The sequence below is a fragment of the Hypanus sabinus genome, chromosome X1 (assembly GCF_030144855.1).
Source record: "Hypanus sabinus isolate sHypSab1 chromosome X1, sHypSab1.hap1, whole genome shotgun sequence".
Lineage (NCBI taxonomy): Eukaryota > Metazoa > Chordata > Chondrichthyes > Myliobatiformes > Dasyatidae > Hypanus > Hypanus sabinus.
Genome location: NC_082738.1, coordinates 13,818,097 through 13,842,692, shown reverse-complemented (window position 1 = coordinate 13,842,692; position 24,596 = coordinate 13,818,097). Strand labels below are relative to the sequence as shown.

Here is a 24,596-nt window from a genome sequence, read left to right as displayed (position 1 = left end):
CCCTAAAATAGGTTTTCCTCTACTGGAGAGGAAGGGGCCTGGTTTTGCCCCTCTCAATTATTGTCGTAGTAGCACCTGAGGGAGCCACATAAGTGGCAACAGTCTTATTGGTTTAAGAAATGTTGTAGAGTGTAAGAATGAAAAGGCATTGCATTGTATATTCTTGTGAATAATTTTTATTTTGAATAAAGTTTATTTTGATAATTTTTAAAAACCAAGATGACCTTATCAAATCACCATTGTGATAATAAATATGTAATTAATGCAACCCCGCGTTTTTTTCAGCTACACTTAATAATGAGTTTTCTACTGACATCGCGAGAGCCGCCGACCTTTGCACTCGCCTGGCTTTTTGTTTTGTAAGATGGCGCTTACTAGAAGTTGTTTCAGGCTTCGGCAGCTAAGTGGTCATAGCTTCTCCGAGTTTTTATGCTATCCGACAATTTGTGTCTCGCAGTAAGCGAAGTTTTAATCTGGGGCTTTTATATGATTATTGTCAGTCATTGTCTCTGTCTTGTCTTTCGCGTGTATCATATGCATCATAATTCCGCAACCGTCATGCAAGTAGCGTAGGAGCAAGGGTGTACTTCCACATTAATGATTATGGGGATGCTTTTTAAATGACTTGAGTTGCTGTCATTCGATAAATTTGACTTTAAATGTCATGCCTATAACATCCTAGCAGTCTTTACGTCTTTGCTGAGGTTGTCGGTCTTTTTGTAGTGATTTCGAAAGGTGTAGAATTAACGAATGACGGTGCAGAAGAGGCCTACACTTGTTCTTTGGTATTCTAGTTAGCATTTTTTTTATCTTTTTCTTCAAAGCCTTTGATGATTTCATCTTTTTCCAATTTTAGCAACTGACAAGCAGCTTTTGTGACTAAGTAGGGTACTCACAATCTGTGCGAATGTCAAATTTCCAAATTTGATGCTGATAAAACTACCTGGGGTTGTGAGTGATGAGAATGATGCAGTGATGGAGATGACTCATAATCTGAGTTGAATCACCTTGTTTCATTAAACAGTGAAACAGAGTGTTTTGTTTTAAATTGTGATAAATCAGAAAGTTGTTCAAAAGAAACCTGGGTCTTTTTGTACACAAAACTGAAAACTAATATGCAGATGAAGGAAGTTGTTAAGAGGGCAAATGGTATATTGCATTCATTGGAAGAGAGAAAGAGGTCTGCCACAATTGTATTTGGTCTTGATGAGATCATGTCTGGAGTTTCATGTACAGTTTTGGATCCTTTGATTAGCCTCTTGTTTTTAATTCTAATGTTGTAATGTCAACACCTATCTTGTTTTGTGGCAATGGATTTCCAAATAGCAAAGAGTGTTGCTAACATTAGTTTGGGGTATAATAAAAATAGAAAATGTTAAGCAGGTCATGTAGCATCAGGGAGAGAGAATGTAAATGCTTTGGATTAATGGCTTCACATTCTGATGAAAGACCATTGACTTTAAAAATGTTAACACTCAATTGCATGATTTGATTATTTGCAAAATGTTCAGTTGTTTCAGATTTCTCACCCATAATATTTTATTTCTGTACTCTGTAGTAGAATGTTTGTAAGTGTACTGGATGCCAAGTTCAACTCCTCTCAAAAATTTATCTCAGCCTCATGCTGCTTTCCTTGTCAGTGTATTTATTTTTTATTTCATGTTTTTCATCCAAAGTATTTCATGGATAATACAGTAGCTGGGTGTTTTAAAAGGCTGTATTATGTAGTGTTAGAATGAAGATTCGGTCTTTTACCCATTGCAATGTGTTTCCATGATCAACTACAGGGAAGCATCAAAGCTAGGAAAAATGCATTAAGGAAGTGCTCACAACGAAGTTAAACAGTAATAGGATTGGCAGTCACGTGGATGTAGGAAAGGGGAATGTAGTTTAATAAATCAGTTTTTTGAGGCTGTAAGTAGCAGAACAGATAGGGGTAAATTAAGCACGTGGGATTGGGATGATATACAGATGTGAATTCAAAATTGGTGAGGTGTGAGGCGGTAATGGATGGAGATGTTTCAGGGATCAGGTTAGTGCAAGAAAGTGTTGCTGTGTGAGGTAAAAGATGAGCCATGATCTTATTGATTGGCAGAGCGGGCACGAAGAGCTGACTGGTCTACTGTTATTTCTTCTGCTCTTGTAGGTCAGAGATCAGAAGTCTCCTAACACAAGTGTGAGCTACCTATTCTCGCCTCGGATATAACTGATCACATTACATAGGATACAGGAAAGGCATTCAAATTATTAACTGCAGCCAAGTGTAAAAGATCTAGGAACTATAAAATGCTGAAAATATTGGAGAAAATAAAAGTTAATGTTTCAGATTGGTGAACTCTGTCTAAACTGGTAATTGAGCTGAAGCATCAACCCTTAATTTGACTCAACACATTGCCAAGTGTGCTTACCTGTGCAGGCATATTAACGTCCAACTTATGTCGTCAGTTTTACATGTAAAAAAAAGTCCACAAGTACTGAATCTATGGTCTGTTTATATTTAAGAACTGGTTTCTTTTTGATGACCAGAAAGAGATCACTGGAAATTCAATTGTATTTGTGCACAATTCTGGAACGTTTTGCAACAACACTTGAACGCAAAGCAAATGCAGCAGAAATTACAGCTCAAAATTTTTACTGTGCTTTATAAAAGCTTACTAGCGCAAAAGCAAATGCATCATAAACCAGGATGTACATTGCAAGATTTCCCAGAGTGTTTTGTAAAAATAAAAGAGCAAAATAAACATTTTGTTTTATAGAAAGGTATCTACAGTTTATATCTTAATCTTCACAATGCTTTCTTTTCCAAGTAATGTGCTTTCCAATAATGCTGATAAAGCAGACAAATTATACTACGTGGTTGTTATTTCCTAGTCTGGGTTATGTTAGCTAATCTTGACAGGCCAGCAACAGGTTTTTACAGGCCTTGATGTTTTAAGGAGAGTTGGCCAAAATTCATGGTCTTGATTACTAATTCATGACCATTGCTGCATGTGCACAGATCAATTTAGGACCTGTTTTTCTGTTGATGCATTCTTTTTCTCCCTCTGTTCTACCTGAAGGTAAATTAGTGTCAAAACAATGAGAGGTATTCAAGATATCAAGAGACTGAAGAAAGGGGAAAATATAGGACGTTGAGGTTGTATACTGATTGCTTGGAGAAGTATAGAAAATTAAGAAGGCAAAGAGAGGGCTTGATAAAATATTAGTAAGGAAAATTGAGGAAAACCCAAATATATAAGTACATAAGGGGCAAATGGATAACTAATGAGGGCCTATTGAGTATTAAAAAGGTAACATTTGCAGACACAGAAGGGTATGGTTCTTAATGAAGTCTTTACAAAAAAAATCAGGGAAGATCCAGTTTGTATTTGAGGAGGTGTGTGTGTGTAAACAGAAAAAGGAGTGATACTAAGTTGTTTAGTATCTTTGAAAATAAATTTCTCCTGGCCCTATTTACCGAAGGAGATGGGGGAAGGAAAGCTAGACATGGTGTTAGATGATTGGAAGGTTGCTACTGGTATTGTTTAAAAAGTAAAGTAAGGAACTGTAATTGTGGGCAAATTACTTGGGGGGAAATATGGGTGCCATAATGTGTAAAGAGAGATGATTCAATCTAAGACAGTGGATTTTTTCAGAGTTCACATGTGAGAAACTGTTGATTTGCAATTTATTGAGGTGTTAGCAAGAAAGGTCAACACATTTGATGTAGTTTACATGGATTTTACCGATGTGTTTGAAGTCCTTTGTGGCAAGTTAATCAGAAAGATCTAAAGACCAAGGGATACAAGAGAAAGTGAAACATTGGAAGCAAAATTAGTTCAATGGCAGGAAGAAATGAGTTTGAGTGCACTTTAATAATTGGAAGGCCTTTTGCATGGATATTGTTGGTATTGGCTTAGTGCTACATCCATGAATTTTTGTTTTGTATATTGATGATGTAGATCAATAAAGATTTCTTCATTTAAAAATGGCCAAATGATTATAGGCATTAATTGTATTTGATAAGGAAAATAATAGACTGCAAGAAAATACCAATTGGCTAGTCAGATGGCATGGACTAAGAACTAGGACATGTGATTAAGATTTTTTTTGTCCTGCATGGATGTATTAGATCAAATGGCCTTCATCTGTGCCATGGATTTCTATCATTCTCTCTGAATACAGTTTAAAAAGTAACAGTATACTTCATTGTGGTTAAACTGCTAACAGGTTAATTGATGGCTTTCTTATTTTATTTCCCTCACCACCAACACTCTATTCCATCCCAGGCTTACTAGTCACCAGTTGTCACAATTTTTCACATCAGCGAAGAGGAGTACTTTAAGTTCAGCCATCATCTCAAAGGCCAAACGTTTGAATGCAAAATATGAACGATTTCTGGAAAGAAACTTTCCGCGTTTTTATGTGATCTATTCAAACTTTTTTCGAGGTAAGTTAGTGCCCAGACGATGTTAATAATTTTTCACAAGGTAAATATGACAGAAACTTTGGAAGCAGGAGGAGGAGCATATAACTTGTGATATGTTTGTGAAATACTCTCTAGAGAAAAAAGCCAGAATTACATTTACTGTATGTCTCTATAATTTAAATTTTGAGTATTAAATTTGATGGAATCAACAAAGACTGCAGCTGGCTCCATTGATTAAAGTATTGTCTGGTGTAATATATATTTTTTTAAATAAACAAGGATTTGATTTGTGCTCTGCAGCATTAGGTTCATCTTAGATAGAACTGTGGTTGTACTACATTTGTGGATGTGACACAGTTCAGGATGATACAATGTCTTGCAGAAAGGAGACAGTTTTTCTGATCTGGATTACTATATAGCATTCACCAAAAATCACTTGCATTGATATTGTGCCTTAACTTACCAAAATTTTCTCAAGTTATTTTTAAAGTAAGAAGGAATTATTGCTTAGCAATTGTAGGAGCGGGCAAGAAGTGATCAAGTTCTCTCCAAACTGTTAATATATAGTATGACATTTTAAAGAAATATAATTTCTATGTGCCTTGATTCTTTCTCCCCTACCCTTGGTCTCCCATGCGCAACAATGCTGTCCTGTCCATATCTTTGGGAGAGTGCTGAGACTCTTCTCACATTTGCTCAATCGAAAACTAGAACTGTGAGAATGTGTATTTGCAGGTGATATTTCTTTGTCAAGAGGTATTGTTTGTTTTAAAACAAAAATGTATGAATTCTAGATTGAGTTTGAGGGTAAATGCTAGGTCAAAATCAGTGTGTGTGCGCCCTTTAATTCCTAGTGGAGTCGTCGGGGCGCCATCGTGAAAAGCTTTTTGAAACGATCTTTTTGGTGATTGCTCATCATACGGCGTGTCTAGGGCATCTGAAAACTGGTGGAGCCCATCCCACTCCAGGTTTTTGGAGCCGGCTAGATTCGACCTCGAGAGCCTTCGCTCCAAAGTCCGGTGCTGATGCCACTACGCCACCAGCTGGCGTAGCCAGGTATAGGTATTGATTTTCATCGGAGATGGCATCTTCATCAGCGTTTGTTATCAAAACATCAGTTAAAATCAATACCTGTACCTGGCTGGAAGCCCGAGAAGAGTTTATTCGTAATATATGCCGCGAAAGCACTAGATCCTTTTTTAACTGCTGAGTAATATCAAAACAAATAGCAAGAACTTTGATAGATATATGTGTAGGTTCCCTAGAGGTGTGATTGGCGAATTAGTAATGGAAAATCAGATAATTTAAACCAGTACTTTGCATCAGTGTTCATGGCGGACACCGAAAGTACCCTAATTATAACAGATGGGTGTGATTCAAAAAGCTTGAAGGACGTTTTATTTATTTATTGAGATACAGCATGGAATAGGCCCTTCCTGCCCTTTGAGCCATGCTACCCAGGAATCACTCGATTTAACCCTAGCCTAATTGCAGGATCATTTACAATGACCAAGTAACCAGCCAACCATCTTTGGACTGTGGGAGGAAACCCATACAGTCACAGGAGGAATGTAGAAACTTCTTACAGGCAGCAGCAGGAAATGTACCCGTTCCCAGTACTGTGAAGCGTAATGCTTACTGCTATGTTGCCATAAACTTGTAACAATCCCTATTACAAGGGACAAGGTATTGTGAAAAACTAATGGGACCGACGGTAGATGAGCCACAAAGACTTGATAGCTTGCATCCAAGGGCTTTAAAGGAACTGGCAGCATATTATAGGAGAGCCGCCGAAGCTTTTGAAAACTCACTCGAGGATACCAGTGGATTGGAAACCTGCAAATCTGAATCACTTGCTCGAGAAGAGAGGGAGTAAAATGTAGGAAACTGTAAGCTAGATGTTGGCAAGATACTGGAGTCTAGAATTGGGGAAGAAATAGCCAGTCTTTTAGGAAAGATTAATGCAATCGAACCAAGGCAATGTAGTTTTATGACAGGAAAAAGTTTTAAAGAAATTTTTTAGAGTTCTTTGAGGATATAACACACCTAAGCATACCAGTAAATGTGGTGTATTTGTGTTTCCAGAAAGTACTTAATAAGATGTCACAAAGATCTGCAACACAAGTTAGAAGCTTGCAGTATTGTGGGGGGAGTGTGCTAAAATTGATTGAATGAAAACTGGTTATCATACAGAAGACAGAGTTAGAATAGATGTATCTTCAGGCTAGAAGGATGCAATAAGGATCAGTTCTTGGCCTTTACTTATTTCTAATTTGTATCAATAACTTGGAAACATTATCCGTATATGCTGTTAATACAGAATCAGGTGGGAGAGCATGTTGTGAGGAGGATATTTGGACTCTGCAACAGTATGTAAATTGGTTGAGTAACTGGGTGAAATTGTCCCAGATTGAGTGTAACGTAGGAAAATGTGAGGCCAAGAATTAAAAAACAGACCATTATCTAAATAGAGAGAGACTGCAAATGAGTGAAGAAGAGAGCAATCTAGCTGTTCTTGTGTATAAACCATTAAAAAGTTAACATGTAGGTGCAACAAAGTAGTTAGGAAGGCAAATTTCATATTGCCCTTATTACAGGGAGGTTGGCATTTAGAAATGGACGATTATTGTTTTAAAATTTTACAAAACAATGCTGAGGCTGCACCTGGAAGGACTGTATACTGTTTTGTCACCTTATTTAAGGCAGAATATGCTGGCATTGAGGGCAGTCCTAGACAGAATCACTGCTAATCCCTAGGTTGAAAAGATTGTCCTGTCATGAATGACTAAAACAAGTTCAATCTTTATTCTTTGGATGTTAGAAGAATGAGGGGTGATCTTATTGAAACATATCAGATGCTCAAGGGGCAGTTTGAAGTTGAGCTGTTTGTACTTGTGGGAGAGTCTTAAGGGCATGTAAGATAAGGGTAGGTCATTAAAAAAGGTAGGTCATTTAAAACAGATGTGTAGGAATTTGCTCTTTCAGAGAATGGTGAATTAGTGAAATTTTATACCCTGGAGGGTTATGAGGGCTAGATCACTGAGCGATAGGGCCCTGGGCAGCTCAGCAGATATTGAATGGCACAGCAGACTTGAGGAGCCAGGTAGCCTACTCTGGTTCCTATTTTACTTTTCTGTACTTGTGTGCTTTTTGGCTGCTCGTATCACTGTTTGGACCTGTTTCACTGCCTTGACTAGCATCCTTCTTTCAAAATTCAACTGTAACCTGAGTGTAATGAGAAAAACACCTTTACACATCCTTGGTTTTTGTAATGTCCTGTCTTGCTTTTCTCATAAATGCAGCACCATTAAACATATTATCAGGCCATTATCTCATTGCTGTTTACCATCAGGCCGGTGTCTCCTTTGTCATCACCAACTTCATCAACTCTGGAGAACTCCCATTCACTGCCACCAAACTCAGTTCCCTTATCTCACTCTGCTCACTTCTACCTCCTACCCAAGATCCACAAACTGACTGTCCAAGTAGGCCCATTGTTTCTGCCACCTCCTGCCCCACTGAACTCGTGTCCATATAGCTCGATGGTTCAGTCCATTCCGACCTACATTGGCGACACTTCAGGTGCTCTCGATCTGTTCAACAACTCTCAGTTTTCGTGCTGAGCTCGCAAATGTCATCAACTTTGCCTTCTGCCTCCAACCCGCCCTAAAATTCACTTGGTCCATTTCTGACACCTCTCTCCCCTTTCTCAATCTCTCTATTTCCATTTCTGGAGACAGTTTACCAATATCTTTTATAAACCTACCGACTCCACAGCTAGATTGACTATATCTCTTCCCACCCTGTCTCCTATAAAAGTGCCATTCCCTTTTCTTAGTTCCTTCGTTTCTGCTGCATCTGATCCCAGGATGAGGCTTTCCTTTCCAGGATATCAGAGATGTCCTTCAAAGAATAGGATTTCCCTTCCTCCACCATTGACGATACCCTTACTTGCATCTCCTCCATTTTCTGGAAATTTGCCCTCACCCCATCTTCTCGCTGTCTTAACAAGGATAGAGTTCCTCTTGTCCTCACCTACCATTCCATGATCCTCTGCAACTTCCACCATCTCCAACGGATCCTACTGCCAAACACACCTTTACCTCCTCCCCCCCCACCATCTCCGCTTTCCACTGGGGTCGTTCCCTCCCTACTAATGTCCCTCCTGGTACTTAACACTGTAAGCGGCATAAGTGCTACACCTGCCCATTCACCTCCATTCAGGACCCCAAACAGTCCTTTCAGGTGAGGTAACATTTGCACTGCAGAACTGTTGGGATCATCTACCCAGTGCTCCCAATGTGGCCTCTACATTGGTGAAACCTGACGCAGATTAGGGGACTACTTTGTCGAGCACCTTCGCTCCATCTGCAAAAAGCAGGATTTCCCAGTGGCCAAACATTTTAATTCCAATCCCCATTCCTATTCCGATATATAGATCCATGGCCTCCTCTACTGCTACGATGACACCACTCTCGGGGTCAAGGAGCAACACCTCATATTCTTTCTGGGTAGCCTCCAACCTGATTGCATGAACATTGAATTATCCAACTTCCAGTAACTTTTCTATCTCCTTCCCTCTTCCATTTGCCATTTTGGCTCCCCTCTACCTCTCCCCTTCTCCTCACCTGCCTATTTTCCCCTGGTTCCCCTCCTTCCCTTTCTCCATGGTCCACTCTCCCCTCCTATCAAATCTTTTCTTCTCCAGCCCCTTACCTTGTCCACCTATTACTTCCCAGCTTCTTACTCCATACTCCTCCTCCTCCACCTTGTTCTGGCTTCTTTTCCCTTCCTTTCCAGTCCTGATGAAGGCCTGAAACGTTGACTGTTTATTCATTTCTTAGATGCTGCCTGACCTGCTGAGTTCCTCAAGCATTTTGTGTGTGTTGCTGTTTGTGGGAGCTCGAGTGCAAATTTTTAACAAAGTCCTTAACTCAAAGCACCTGGAGCTTCCTGGTGTGAAATGCACAATAGAAGTGCATGTCTGTTTTTCATTGAATCTTGTTGCATAAAAGGATGCTGTTCTGCCCCTTGCATGTCAGTCAGTTCTTTGAAAGAGCTGCCCAGTATGTCCAAAGAGCTTCTTGCTCTTTCCCATAGCCATGCAATTTTCCCCTTCATGTAATAGCAACATTCCCTTTGAAAATTGGTATTAAATCTGCTTCCACAATCTTTCAGGGTGTAAATGATTTCTGATTATAACAGCCTTTTGTTTTTTAATTACTAAAATAATAATTACCTTGTCAAATACCCTGAATAGTATTTGCATTTTCCGCAGTTGATAACTATTCACTTTGCTTATCTTGTAGGTTTCCGTCTGTTGTATCTTGACTTCAAGGAAGTTCATGAAATAAAGCATAACATGGCTGATAAGGGACTAAAATACAACCAGCTGCCTTACAGAAAAATGGAAAAATTAAGACAGGTGGGAATCTTTTCCACAGTGAAGGCCACACAGTGCCACATTGATCCTTTTTCAAGCAATGGAGCAGAAAGATGCCTTTCTTGAAAGCCAATTGTTCAAAAACAGTTTTGTTTTCCTTTGTATCTGCTTTCTCGTTCTGCTATTGAATCACACACCCACACCTTTGGCTGCAGAAGTAAACAAAAGCAGATTTTTCTGAAGCTTTTATCCATATAGTTTAGGTGTGGGGGGGATGGTTGGTTGCAAGGTGCAGACTTGGAGCCATTTAAAAAATTTGTTCTTGAGCCAAAGGGTACAGGAAATTATCATTGTTACTCTGACGTTGGGGGAGAAAAAGATAGCATGGAACTTTCTTTTGCATTTAATTGTGCTATACAGGTGTCCCCCGTTTTTTCAAACGTTCGCTTTACAACAACTTGCTGTTAAGAAAAACCTACATTAGTACCTGTTTTCACTAACCAAAGAGGATTTTCACTTTTACAAAAAAAGATGTCCGTTTCATACATGTGTTTACCCCGAGAAAGACTACAATGACCGTGAAACCTTGTGCGGGCAGTTGTTTACGTATACATGTATGTGCCGATTTTTTTTTCTCTCCAAATTGATTTTGGCTCGCTGTCTTCCCAAGTTTGATAAGTGAAACTACACTGTACATACAATATTTCTACTTTATATAGGCTATATATTTATCATATCATTCCTGCTTTTACCATATGTTCGTGTTATTTTAGGTTTTATGTGTTATTTGGTTTAATTTGGTAGGTTATTTTTTGGGTCTGGGAACGCTCAAAAATTTTTCCCATATAAATTAATGGTAATTGCTTCCTCGATTTACGACATTTCGGCTTACCAATGGTTTCATAGGAACGCTCTACCTTCGGATTGCGGGGGAAACCTGTAACTGGTCTGGGCTATCTCATTGCTGGTTGGAGTACTACTCCCAACATCATATCTCTCATCTGAATGAAAACATTTAAACAAAATCTCACAGAAAAGGAAATTAAGTAAGAAATTGGAGTGCTTAAAGTCTGTTTCAATAGGTGTTAGAGAAATGTACAGTTGGCCCTCCTTATCCACGGGTTCTGCATGTGCGGATTCAACCAACCTCGGATCCGGAAAACCCAGAAGTTCTCTCTCCAGCACTCGTCGTTTGAGCATGTACAGACTATTTTTTCTTGTCATTATTCCCTAAACAATATAGTATAACAACTATTTACATTGTATTGGGTATTATAAGTAATCTAGAGATGATTTTAAAGTACAAGCAGTCCCCGGGTTACGAATGAGTACCGTTCTTGAGTCCACCTTTAAGTCGGATTTGAAGTCGGAACAGGTACATCCGGTATTATTTAGCATCAGTTACTCAAGCGTTTGTCTTAGTATATAGTATATATTTTACCTTTCTATGCATATAAAACACTTAAGAAACATATGTATTCCAATAATTAAACCACTGCGTTGCTTAGTAATAATTGTAGCTTTCATCGGGGCAGGGCCTTTCACATTCTCCATTAAAATTGTTCCGATTGTTGACCAACTGTAGCCTAACGCTTTTCCAATGACTGATGGCATTTCACCTCTTTCTGATCACTTTATTACTTCCACTTTATTTTCATTCGTGATCATCATTATTTTCATGAACATAAACACTGCAGATTCAGAGCTGTACCGCTGGGTCCTAATGTCCACTGCACTGAGACAGGTTAAATAAGGGACCTGAGCATCTGTGTTTTTTGGTATCCACGGGGGTCCCGTAACCAATCCCCCGCGGATAAGGAGGGCCGACTGTACACAATATACATCCTGAAATTCTTTTTCTTGTAAAAAAAAATTACTGTTGTGAACAGTAATGAATTTGGTAGTGCACTGGTTGCCTGAGAATGAGCAAAGTTGTTGGTATTTACTAATACAAGTATCTTCTCTTCCAGTTTCGCAGAGATGTTATAAAGGTAATACCTGTGGTGCTTCTCTCCATTCCGCCATTTGCAAATTATATTGTCTTTGTATTGATGTAAGTATTTTAAGAATTTTCATTAATGTTCTCAAGTTGGGCAGTGACCATTTATGATAATTTAGCCATATTTTTAAATACATTTGTGACCAAAGCTTTAACATTTTGAAACATCATAAGTTGACATGGTATAAAAAGCACTTAAAGGCAGTTTTTAAAAAAAGCAATTCTAATGCTAACTGACAAATAATGATGTTGAGTATTTTAGAAAACATAGTTTAACCAGCAGGTTATTCAAAGCCTGTTGGATGTTGCAACCTATGTATCAATTACCTTGCAATCTTCAGGAAGTTTAAGGAGTTCAAAGTAAATTTATTATCAAAGTACCCATGTCACCATATACAACCCTGAGATTCATTGTCTTCTGGGCATCCTCAATAATTCCATAATAGAATAATAAACATAATAATGAAAGACTGCACAACTTGGGCATTCAACATTGTGCAAAAGACAACAAACTGTGCAAATACAAAAAGGAAGAAATAATACTAAATAAATAAGCTATAAATATTGAGAACATGAGATGATGAGTCCTTGGAAGCGAGTCCATAGATTGTGAGAACAGTTCAGTGATGGGGCAGGTAAAGCTGATTGAAGTTATCTGCTTTGGTTCACGAACCTGATGTGAGGGGGTAATAACAATTCCTGAACCTGGTGGTGAGAGTTCTGAGGTTCCTGTACTACCTTCCTGATGGCAGTAGAGAGAAGAGAGCATGTCCTGGGTGATGGGGCTCCCGAATGATGGATGCTGCTTTCCTGTGACAATCTTGGTGTAGATGTGCTCAGTGGTGGGGAGGGCTTTACCCGTGATGGACTGGGCCAAATGTACTATTTTTGTAGGACTTTCAAGAGTTTCCATACCAGGCCATAATGCAGCCAGTCAATATACCCTCCACCACACATCTATAGAAGTTTGTCAACGTTTTTGATGTCTTGCTGAATTACCATATGTTGTAATTCTTTGGTTTTAGTATGTCATGCCCTCTAGTGGAAAGTGATAATTCTGGAAAGACATTTAATTGTCTGAAACAGAATCTTATAGGACAGAAGTAGCCCATTTGCCCTTGCCTGTATGACTTTCAAAGAGCTAGGTGGTTAGTCCTACTCCAAGTTGTACTCACTAAGCTTGCAGTAAGTAAGAAGTGTGCAAAGTAAATGGGAAAAGCTTTCCTCCTTTCCCTGTGGCCTGATAGTAGTAGTTCACACAAACATAACTGAGGTTGGGAGGTGTGTACAGAGATTCTTGTGTAAGCATCATTCCATGAAGCAATACGCTATTGATAACAGCATTATTCTGAGTTGTATGTGTTTGAAATGTGTAGTGGGCATTGTTTTGTGATTAACTTCTATAATTCTACTTTTGAGTGATGAACATGGGTAGAACCATTGGCTTTGCATTTCAAGTTGTGATCTTGACCACTGTTTTGTTTTCAGATCCAATGTAAGTGCTGAAGGTTTGAGTCCGTGATCCTAACCCCTGGCATGTACCTACTACCATTGTGCAACCTTCCTCTCCTTTGTATTCTTCTTGGACCCACTTTTCATGCATCTGTACGTGCTTCTAATTCATCTCTAGCATCTTTCAGTTCTGAATACCTGAATCATTAACTCTTTTTTTTTTCCCTCTAATGATCAGAGATTTACTGAGTATTGTAGCATTTTTAATTTCAAATTTACAGTATTCAGTTCCTCTTACCTGCCTTCAGTTCACTGGGGCTGGCTTGTGACAGTGATGTTCCTGGGAATTCTGAAACAAAGTGAAGAACTTGGATTTATATGGCATCCATTGAGAAGTGACTTTGAAAAGTAGTGGCACAGAAGGAATCCTGATATTCTTGTTTTTTTTTAAGAAAGTGTAACCACATTTGTAACCTGTTGTAACTCAAAGTGTTTGTGTATTGGCAACACTGCAGCATGATGTGCCACAAGACCTTGATGCGTTAAATGTTTTTGACAAGCAGTCGTTATGGGGCTTTAAAATACATCAGTGTCAGAATTAGTGAATTACCTTTAGCACTGGACGGTTGGAACCCACATATGTGTTTCCTAAATCTGTACCTTATTTTATTTGTAGGTATTTCTTTCCACGTCAGTTTTTAATGAGGCACTTCTGGACCCTTGAACAGCAGCTGGAATATAAAGAAACCTACCACTCATTACGGGCTCAGGTTTACCCAGATGCTGTGAGTGGCTTAATCAAAGCAGCCTCAAAAGTTAACGACAAACAACTGAAACATCAGCTTATAAATCTTGGCAACAAAGTACGTACACAGATATGTTAAACTTGAAGCTTTATTTCCAGGATTTCTTTGGAACTGGTAGTTGTCAGGTCATTAGTATCCTAATGAGGTGTAACATGGAGTGGCAAGGTACATATTTATTTCTATTGCTCTGTGTGTTGTATTCTCAGTGTTACTGAGAAGGCAAAAGGCTAATATTTGGTCCTGCCCAAAAGTCAGGGAAGAAAAATGCGGAGGAGCAGTCTGAAAATGGATTGAGACCAAGATCAGCTCATTCATGAATTTATTGAATGGTGAAGCAGACTCAAAGCCTGTATGGCTGCCTCCTGTTTCTCTTTCATCTATTCATACATTGGTGTGTCAGAAGTTGTTCTGGGTGACTAGCTTGTTAGTTCTATTATAATTGATGGAAATGTTTCTGTTATTATTAAATGCCTGTTTCAAAATAATCAATTTGGATCTTATTGGTGAGTAAAAAGTGAGAAATACAGTGGTTTAATCAATAAGGAAGTCTTAAACATAGAAACATAGAAAACCTACAGCATATTACAGGCCCTTCAGCCCACAGTGCTGTGCCGAACTTGTACTTCCTTTAGAAATTACTGAGGGTTACCCATAGCCCTCTATTTTTCTAAGCTCCATGTACCTATCCAAGAGTCTCTTAAAAGACCCTATTGTATCCGCCTCCAACACCGTCGCCGGCAGCCCATTCCACACACTCACCACTCTCTGCGTTTTTTTTTTAAAAAGAGCTTAACCCTGACATCTCCTCTGTACCTACTTCCAAGCACCTTAAGAATGTGCCCTCTAGTGTTAGCCATTTCAGCCCTGGGAAAAAGCCTCTGACTATCCACACATAGTCACTCATGCCACTCATCATCTTGTACACCTCTATCAGGTCACCTCTCATCCTCCATTGCTCCAAGGAGAAAAGGCCGAGTTCACTCAACCTGTTTTCATAAGGCATGCTCCCCAATCCAGGCAACATCCTTGTAAATCTCCTCTGCACCTTTTCTATAGTTTCCACATACTTCCTGTAGTGAGGTGACCAGAAATGAGCACAGTACTCCAAGTGGGGTCTGACCAGGGTCCTATATAGCTGCAACATTACCTCTTGGTTCCTAAATTCAGTCCCACGATTGATGGTGGCCAATGCACCGTATGCCTTCTTAACCACACAGTCAACCTGCGTAGCAGTTTTGAGTGTCCTATGGACTCAGACCCCCAACATTCCTCTGATCCTCCACACCGCCAAGAGTCTTACCATTAATACTATATACTGCCATCATATTTGACCTACCAAAATGAACCACTTCACACTTATCTGGATTGAACTCCATCTGCCACTTCACAGCCCAGTTTTGCATCCTATCGATGATGTCCCGCTGTAACATCTGACAGCTCTCCACACTATCCACAACACCCCCATCCTTTGAGTCGTCAGCAAATTTACTAACCCATCCCTCCACTTCTTCATCCAGGTCATTTATAAAAATCATGGAGTAGGAGTCACAGAACAGATCCCTGAGGCACACCACTGGTCCATGCAGAATATGACCCGTCTACAACCACTCTTTGCTTTCTGTGGGCAAGCCAGTTCTGGATCCACAAAGCAAGGTCCCCTTGGATCCCATGCCTCCTTACTTTCTCAATAAGCCCTGCATGGGATACCTTATCAAATGCCTTGCTGAAATCCATATACACTACATCTATTGCTCTTCCTTCATCAATGTGTTTAGTCACATCCTCAAAAATTTCAATCTGGCTTGTAAGGCACAACCTGCCCTTGACAAAACTATACTGACTGTTCTTAATCATATTATGCCTCTCCAAATGTTCATAAATCCTGCCTCTCAGGATCTTCCCCATCAATTTATCAACAACTGAAGTCAGATTCAATGGTCTATAATTTCCTGAGCTATCTCTACTCCCTTTCTTGAAAAAGGGAACAACAACTGCAACCCTCCAATCCTCCAGAACCTCTTCCGTCCCTATTGATGATGCAAAGATCATCTCCAGAGGCTCAGCAATCTCCTCCCTCACCTCCCACAGTAGCCTAGGGTACATCTCATCCCATCCCAGAGACTTCTCCAACTTGGTGCTTTCCAAAAGCTCCAGCACATCCTCTTTCTTAATGTCTATATGCTCAAGTTTTCAGTCCATTATAAGTCATCCCTACAATCACCAAGGTCCTTTTCCGTAGTGGATACTGAAGCAAAGTATTTGTTAAGTACCTCTGCTATCTTCTCCAGTTCCATACACACTTTTCCACTGACACAGTTGATTGGTCCTATTCTCTCACTTCTTCTTACTCTTTACGTGCTTGTAGAATGCCTTGGGGTTTTCCTTAATCCTGCTCTCCAAGGCCTTCTGATGGACCCTTTTGGCTCTCCAAATTTCATTCTTAAGCTCCTTCCTACCAGCCTTATAATTTTCTAGATCTCTATCATTACCTAGTTTTTTGAACCTTTTGTAACCTTTTTTTTTCTTGACTAAATTTTCTACAGCCTTTGTACAGCGATGGTTCCTGTGCCCTACCATAACTTCCCTGCCTCATTGGAAAGTACCTATGCAGAACACCATGCAAACATCCCTTGAACATTTGCCACATTTCTACCATACATTTCCCTGAGAACATCTGTTCCCAATTTATGCTTCTAAGTTCCTGCCTGATGGCTTCATATTTCCCCTTACTCCAATTAAACATTTTTTTGACTTGTTTGCTCCTATCCCTCTCCAATGCTATGGTAAAGGAGATAGAGTTGTGATTACTTTCTCCAAAATGCTCTCCCACTGAGAGATCTGACACCTGACCCGGTTCATTTCCCAATACCAGATCAAGTACAGCCTCTCCTCTTGTAGGCTTATCTACATATTGTGTCAGGAAACCTTCCTGAACATACCTAACAAACTCCACCCCATCTAAACCTCTTGCTCTAGGGAGGTGCCAATCAATATTTGGGAAATTAAAATACCCCACCATAACAACCCTGTTATTATTGCACCATTCCAGAATCTGGCTCCCTATCTACTCCTCTGTCCCTGTTACCATTGGATGGTCTATAAGAAGCACCCAGTAGAGTTATTGACCCCTTCCTGTTTCTAACTTCCACCCACAGAGACTCAGTAGACAATCCCTCCATGACTTCCTCCTTTTCTATGGGCGTGACACTGCGATCAGCAGTGTCACGCCCTCACCTCTTTTGCCTCCCTCCCTGTCCTTTCTGAAATATCTAAAGCCTGGCACTTGAAGTAGCTATTCCTGTTGTCCCTGAGCCATCCAAGTCTCTGTAATGGCCACAACATCTTAGCTCCAAGTACTGATCCACGCTCTTAAGTTCATCCACTTTGTTCATGATACTCCTTGCATTAAAAAGACACATCTCAAACCATCAGTCTGTGCACATCCCTTCTCTATCACCTGCCTATCCTCCCTGTCACACAGCCTACAAGTTTTCTCTATTTGTGAGCCAACTGCCCCTTACTCCGTATCTTCAGTTTGGTTCCCACTCCCATCAATTATAGTTTAAACTCTCCCCAATAGCTTTAGCAAACCTCTCTGCCAGGATATTGGTCCCTCTCGATTCGAGTGCAACCCATCCTTATTGTACAGGTCATGCCTACCCCAAAAGAGGTCCCAATGATCCGGAAATCTGAATCCCTTCTCCAATCCCTCTGCCACGCATTTATCCTCCACCTCACTCTATTCCTATGCTCACTGTCGTGTGGAACAGGCAATAGTCCTGAGATTAGTACCTTTGTGGTCCTGCTTCTCAACTTCTTTCCTAACTCCCTGTAGTCTGTTTTCAGGACCTCCTCCCTTCTCCTACCTATGTCGTTGGTACCAATACACACCATGACCTCTGGTTGTTCACCTTCTCACTTCAGGATATCATGGACGTGATCAGAAACATCTTGGACCCTGGCACCTGGGAAGCAAACTACCATCCGTATTTCTCTCCTGCGTCCACAGAATCACCTCTCTGACCCCCTAACTTGACATCCATAAAAGAATTTAATGTTAATATTGCAAGGTTGTTATTACATTAGAATTTCAAGGTTATTGGGTACTGAAGGTATATACTCCCTTTGTTTCTATCAACTCACTTACCCTTTTGAGGTTCCAGGTGGGTTTTTTTCCCACTGGTAAAATGGTTTTGAGGAACTTTGGAAGGGAAAGAAAAAGTTACTGCCCTATTTTTTTTATTGCAGTAAGCTGTATTTTGGGGTTGCTGACTGCATTTGTGATCCACTGTACTGTTTTAAATGAAGGTTCAGGAAGGCATTCACCCAGAAATCTCCCAGCTACATACAGTGGCAAGGCTGTTCTCCAGAAAACCACTACGAATCCATCATATTGATTCACAGCAGGCGGTAAGGAGTTTATTCCTATTAGCCCATTTGTAAACAATTTAAATGATGCAAGACTTTGGAAAGCCATTTTAAACAGTATACTGTTTAAAAGTAAGTTAAGATTCTGTGGTGTTTTAAAATTAGCTATATGTCTTTGACTTCTGAAATAAAAGGCAAAAGGAATGGTTGCTCATTCACCTGCATCCTACTGTTATGTTGTTAGGAAGTCTTTAGTCGGGTAATGTTTCTCACTCCACACATGCCGTCCTTCATCCTACGCCGTCGTCTCTGGAGCCACATCATGGAAATTCGACACTTGGATCAAGCATTAAATACCTTGGAAATGCGTGACCTATCGGAGGATGAACTAAAAACTGTGAGTTAAAGGGTTGATGGTATGGAACAACCACTTGCATTTTATAAAAATGTTTATAATGTGGCAAAATAGTTCAGGGGTGTATTCAGGTGAAAACTGAGGCCATTTCAAAGAATATTGGGAAGGGTGACACAAAGCTTAATTGGGTGGGATGTGTCTTTGGGAAGGAGATCCATAGGCTTACGGTCTTATTTGAAAGCCTGACTACCAGTGGTGGTGTGAAGGGAATAGGAATTGGAGCCTGCGATCAGAGGAGCCCTTCAGCTTATGGAGTCTGTATCAGCCATCCATTTACTCTTCTATTTTATTTTCTCCATGTTTCCTCAACTTGCTCTGGATTCTATTCTTCATCGATACTGCACGGTGCAGCAACCAATCCTCCCATGCACCTACTTGACTTTGAGATCTGGGAGAAAACTGGAGTGGTTAGAAAGAGAATGGGCAAACTCTACAGAGATGGCACAGCAGATCAGCAAAGAAGCTGAAGCAGTAGCGCCATTCTGCTGCCTGAGGCTGTGGGCCTGGAGAATGCTACAAAGCTAGGGAGGTTGATTGTAAAGTGAGCATGGCCTTCAGAATGTGGCTTATGGCTAATTGTCTCCCCAGTAAAGAGGCTATATTTCTGAGACACCAGCTTCATTAATATTGTAATAACTATAGGAATCCAATGCAGATCAGGATGTAAAGTGATCCTAGTTGCATAAAAAGCTTTCTAGCGAGTGGATGTGACAACAGTCTAGAATCTGAAACGTAGCAATTCTGGTGCAGCATTAGTCCATGTTATTTGTCTGGGCCCCATGAGCACTTTGAGAGAGACATGGAAGGAAGCATTGTCTTTTTGTTCTGTTGCTTGGAGAGTAGAATAGCATTGAGGGAAGAAAGGGGTTGTGGGTGAGGGTGACATTTTAAAGTAGTGGTTGCCAACCCGTCAACCGTGATCGACTGGTCAATCTTTGAGACTTTTCCAGTAGATCCCGGGGGAAAAAAAAATACACAAATACTGTTGAGAGATTGTTTCCGGGTTGCAGGGTTTTAATTCTGTTCTTTCTGCCCAGTGTGCATGCCTGTAGCTCCCCCGCACTACGTAACGTAATTCAATTGTCCCCAACCACCGGATTGCGAGGAAACGATATGAATCAGCTGCACCTTTTCTCATTCCCTGTTGAACTTGAACCCACGCGAGGTAATCAGTCGCCTAAACGCAGTGATACCCTCGCGCCAGGGATCACTGGTTGGCCTGCACAGCCGGCGAGAAGTGCCGTTGCTACTGGCCTGGAGTGCAGACAGATAGGCGCCGCCGCTAAACCTGTTTAGCACACCGAATGTTCATGGGGAACCCGGTGCTAAAATATTCGCAGACAACCTAATTCGGGCTCAGGCTTCCGTAAGTAGCAGAGCAGCTACCTCGCAGTGATCTACTGAAACAAACTTTTGTCAGCCGATAGATCCTACAAGGGGGGGGCGGGCGCAGGCCTGTTGCACTCCTCACTCAGCTGGTCGCTCTCTCTGGACTGCGACCGCTGCAGCCCTGGCACGGGGACCTCCGGCCTGTATCTTGTCCTCTCACCCCATCCATGACCAGCCGCACCTGGCGGCAGGCGGGCGGGAGGCTGCAGTTTGGGCTGGGAGGCTGTCTAATGAGGCAATGAAGCCCTCAAAACTGCTTCGGCACCCTCAGTCCAAGCACCCTGCACTTAAAGACAAACCCGTAAGGTTTTGTGAGCGGAAAAAAAACGTGAGCAAGTGGGACAGAAGCTAACTGCTGAGAGCCGCGAAAACTAAATTGTGGAACAGACTGGATATAAGGAATCCCCTTAGAGTATCGCTGTATTCCCGTCGTGTTTCACCCCCCCCCCGTCAGCCGGTCCGCAAGAATATTGTCAATATTAAACCGGTCCACAGTGCAAAAGAGGGTGGGTACCCCTGGTGTTTATACATTATTTCTACTTCTGGGTTGTGGGGTTTTACTTCTGGTCTTTCCTGCCCGCGTGCGCATGCGTGTGACTAATCGATCTGGGGTCAATCTTGCCTCTCACTAAGGCAAGGTAAGGGATCTTGGGCTTAAAAAGGTTGGTGACCACTACTTTAAAGTCCACATGTACCTTGTTTTCTGTTTTGACCCTTTCGTCTTGAAATACCTTGGAGAAAGCACTTGATTTAAGATCATAAGACACGGGAGCAGAATTAGGCCATTTGGCCCATCGAGTCTGCTCTGCATCATGGCTGATGATTTATTATCCCTCTCAACCCTATTCTCCTGACTTATCCCAAAACCTTTGACACCATTACTAATCAAGAACGTATCAACCTCTACTTTAAATACACACAATAACTTGGCCTTCACAGCAGTCTGTGGCAATATATTCCACAAGATTCACTACCTGCTAGCTAAAGAAATTCCTGCTTATCTCTGTTCTAAAGGGATGTCCTTTTATTCTGAGGATAAGCCCTCTGGTCCTGGAGTCCCCTACCATAGGAAATGTCTGTCCTTTCCATATCCACTCTATCTAGGCCTTTAAATATGTAATAGGTTTTGATGAGATATTTCCCACTCCCCCTCCTCCTAAACTTCAGTGAGTACATGCCCAGAGCCATCAAATGTTCCTCATACATAAATCAGAATCTTTTTTATTATCACTGGCATATGATGTGAAGTTAATTAACCATTTAATTCCTGAGATCATTCTTGTGAACCTCCTCTGACCTCGCTCCAATGCCAGCACATTCTTTCTTAGATAAGGGGCCCAAAACTGCTAACTATACTCCCAAGTGCAGTCTGACCAGTGCCTTATAAAGGTTTAGTATTACATCCTTGCTTTTATATTCTAGTCCTCTTGATATGGATGCTAACTTTGCATTTGTCTTCCTCACCACCAACTCAACTGTAAGTGAACCATTCGGGAATCCTGCACAAGGACTCCCAAGTCACTTTGCACCTCTGATTTCTGTATTTTCTTATCATTCAGAAAATAGTCTACACCTTTATTCCTCCTACCAAAGTGCATGACCGTACACTTCCCAATACTGTATTCCATCTGCCATTTCTTTGTCCATTCTTCTGCACTCTTCCTCCTCATGACTACCTGTTCTTCCACCGATCTTTCTATTGTCCAGGAACTTAGCTGCAAAGCCATCAGTTCTGTCATCCAAATCATTGACGTATAACATGAAAAGAAGTGGTCCCAACACTGACTGATATGGAACACCACTAGTGACCAGCAGCCAACCAGAAAAGGTCCTCTTTATTCCCACTCTTTGCCTCCTGCCAGCCAGCCAATATTCTCTCCATGCTAGTACCTTTCCTGTACCTTTCCATGGGCTCTTGTTTAGCGAGCTCATGTGTGGCACCTCATCAAAGGCCTTCTGAAAATCCGAGTACACAACATCCACTGACTCTCCTTTGTTTATCTTGCCTGTTATTTCCTCAAAGAATTCCAACAGATTTGTCAAGTAAAATTTCCCCTTGAGGAAACCATGCTGACTTCAGCCTATTTTGACATGCATTTCAAAGTACCCCAAAACATAATCTAATACCAGCATTTTTGATCTTTTAAAATAATTACTTTTATTAAAGACTCTCTCCTCAAACAGTTGAATAAGATAATTGGCCTGTCTTGATGTATACATAGAAAACCTACAGCACAATACAGGCCCTTTGGCCCACAAAGTTGTGCCAAAGTTGTCCCAACCTTAGAAATTACTAGGCTTACCCATTGCCCTCTATTTTTCTAAGCTCCATGTACCTGTCCAAAAATCTCTTAAAAGACCCTATTGTATCTGCCTCCACCACCATTGCAGGCAGCCCATTCCACACACTCACCACTCTCTGAGTAAAAAAACTTACCCCTGACATCTCCTCTGTACCTACTCCCCAGCACCTTAAACCTGTGTCCTCTTGTGGCAACCATTTCAGCCCTGGGAAAAAGCCTCTGACTATCCACATGATCAGTGCTTCTCATCATCTTATACACCTCTATCAGGTCACCTCTCATCCTCTAGTCACTCCAGGGAGAAAAGGCGAAGTTCACTCAACCTGTTTTCATAAGGCGTGCTCCCCAATCCAGGCAACATCCTTGTAAATCTCCTCTGCACCCTTTCTATGGCTTCCACATCCTTCCTGTACTGAGGCGACCAGAACTGAGCACAGTACTCGAAGTGGGATCTGACGAGGGTCCTATATAGCTGCAACATTACCTCTTGGCTCTTAAACTCAATCCCACGATTGATGAAGGCCAATGCATCGTATGCTTTCTTAACTTCAGAGTCAACCAGTGCAGCTGCTTTGAGCGTCCTATGGTCTCAGACCCCCAAGATCCTTCTGATCCTCCACACTGTCAAGAGTCTTACCATTAATACTATTTTCTGCCATCATATTTGACCTACCAAAGTGAACCACTTCACACTTATCTGGGTTGAACTCCATCTCCCACTTCTCAGTCAGTTTTGCATCCTATCAATGTCCTGTTGTAACCTCTGGCACTACCCACAACACACCCAACCTTTGTGTCATCAGCAAAATTACTAACCCATCCCTCCACTTCCTCCTCCAGGTCATTTATAAAAATCATAAAGAGTAAGGGTCCCAGAACAGATCCCTGAGGCACACCACTGGTCCATGTGGAATATGTCCCGTCTATATCCACTCTTTGCCTTCAGTGGGCAAGCCAGTTCTGGATCCAAAAGGCAATGTCCCCTTGGATCCCATGCCTCCTTACTTTCTCAATAAGCCCTGCATGAGCTACCTTATCAAATGCCTTGCTGAAATCCATATACACTACATCTACTGCTTTTCCTTCATCAATGTGTTTAGTCACACCCTCATTAAATTCAATCAGGCTCATAAGGAACGACCTGCCCTTGACAAAGCCATGCTGACTATTCCTAATCATATTATATCTCTCCAAATGTTCATAAATCCTGCCTCTCAGGATCTTCTCCATCAACTTACCAACCACTGAAGTAAGACTCACTGGTCTATAATTTCCTGGTCTATCTCTACTCCCTTTCTTGAATAAAGGAACAGCATCTGCAACCCTCCAATCCTCTGGAGCCTCTCCCATCACCATTGATGATGCAAAGATCATCGCCAGAGGCCCAGCAATCTCCTCCCTCGTCTCCCACAGTAGCCTGGGGTACATCTTGTGCAGTCCCAGTGACTTATCCAACTTGATGCTTTCCAAAAGCTCCAGCACATCCTCTTTCTTAATATCTACATGCTCAAGCTTTTCAGTCTGCTGCAAGTCATCACTATAATCACCAAGATCCTTTTCCATAGCGAATACTGAAGTAAAGTATTCATTAAGTACCTCTGCTATTTCCTCCGGTTCCACACACACTTTCCCACTATCACACTTGATAGGTCCTATTCTTTCACGTCTTATCCTCTTGCTCTTCACATACTTGTAGAATGCCCTCGGGTTTTCCTTAATTCTGCCCGCCAAAGCCTTCTCATGGCTCCCTTCTGGCTCTCCTAATTTCCTTCTTAAGCTCCTTCCTGTTAGCCTTATTATCTTCTAGATCTCTAACATTACTTAGCTCTCTGAACCTTTTTATATGCTTTTCTTCTTGAAAGGAAAACATTATTTTCTTGGTGTTTTGATTTTGCCTGTCCAAACATGCTTCACCTAATTTTTTTTTTGTTTCTGATCTCAAGGCATGTTATGTGAGAGGCCTGAATTCAGTGCACCTGAATGCAGAGCAGTGCAAGGACTGGTTAATCAAATGGGTCCAACTTTCCAAGAGATTAAAAGGTAAATGGGCACAAATCAAACGTTCCAGGTGAA

General features: G+C 41.1%; 1 protein-coding gene and 1 long non-coding RNA gene across 3 annotated transcripts in view; one reads left to right on the top strand and one right to left on the bottom strand.

Annotated features, from left to right (window-relative positions):
* The first annotated feature begins 317 nt into the window (after window positions 1-317).
* The window catches only part of letmd1 (LETM1 domain containing 1), a 28,802-nt gene continuing 4,523 nt past the window's right edge, over window positions 318-24,596 (top strand). Inside the window, exons 1-8 of one of the 2 annotated variants that reach the window (XM_059955852.1) lie at window positions 318-456; window positions 4,269-4,429; window positions 9,718-9,833; window positions 11,762-11,844; window positions 13,919-14,105; window positions 18,357-18,458; window positions 18,661-18,813; window positions 24,467-24,563. In XM_059955852.1, coding sequence (XP_059811835.1) covers window positions 365-456; window positions 4,269-4,429; window positions 9,718-9,833; window positions 11,762-11,844; window positions 13,919-14,105; window positions 18,357-18,458; window positions 18,661-18,813; window positions 24,467-24,563 — 991 coding nt within the window. In that variant the 5' untranslated portion in view covers window positions 318-364. The remainder of the gene's footprint in view (window positions 457-4,268; window positions 4,430-9,717; window positions 9,834-11,761; window positions 11,845-13,918; window positions 14,106-18,356; window positions 18,459-18,660; window positions 18,814-24,466; window positions 24,564-24,596) is intronic. The other variant, XM_059955853.1, reaches the window with a different exon arrangement.
* Window positions 9,677-18,723, bottom strand: LOC132384606 (uncharacterized). The gene is made up of 3 exons (XR_009508940.1): window positions 18,636-18,723; window positions 13,541-13,591; window positions 9,677-9,739 (listed from the first exon to the last, which is right to left on the bottom strand). It is a non-coding gene; the product is annotated as an uncharacterized LOC132384606 (long non-coding RNA).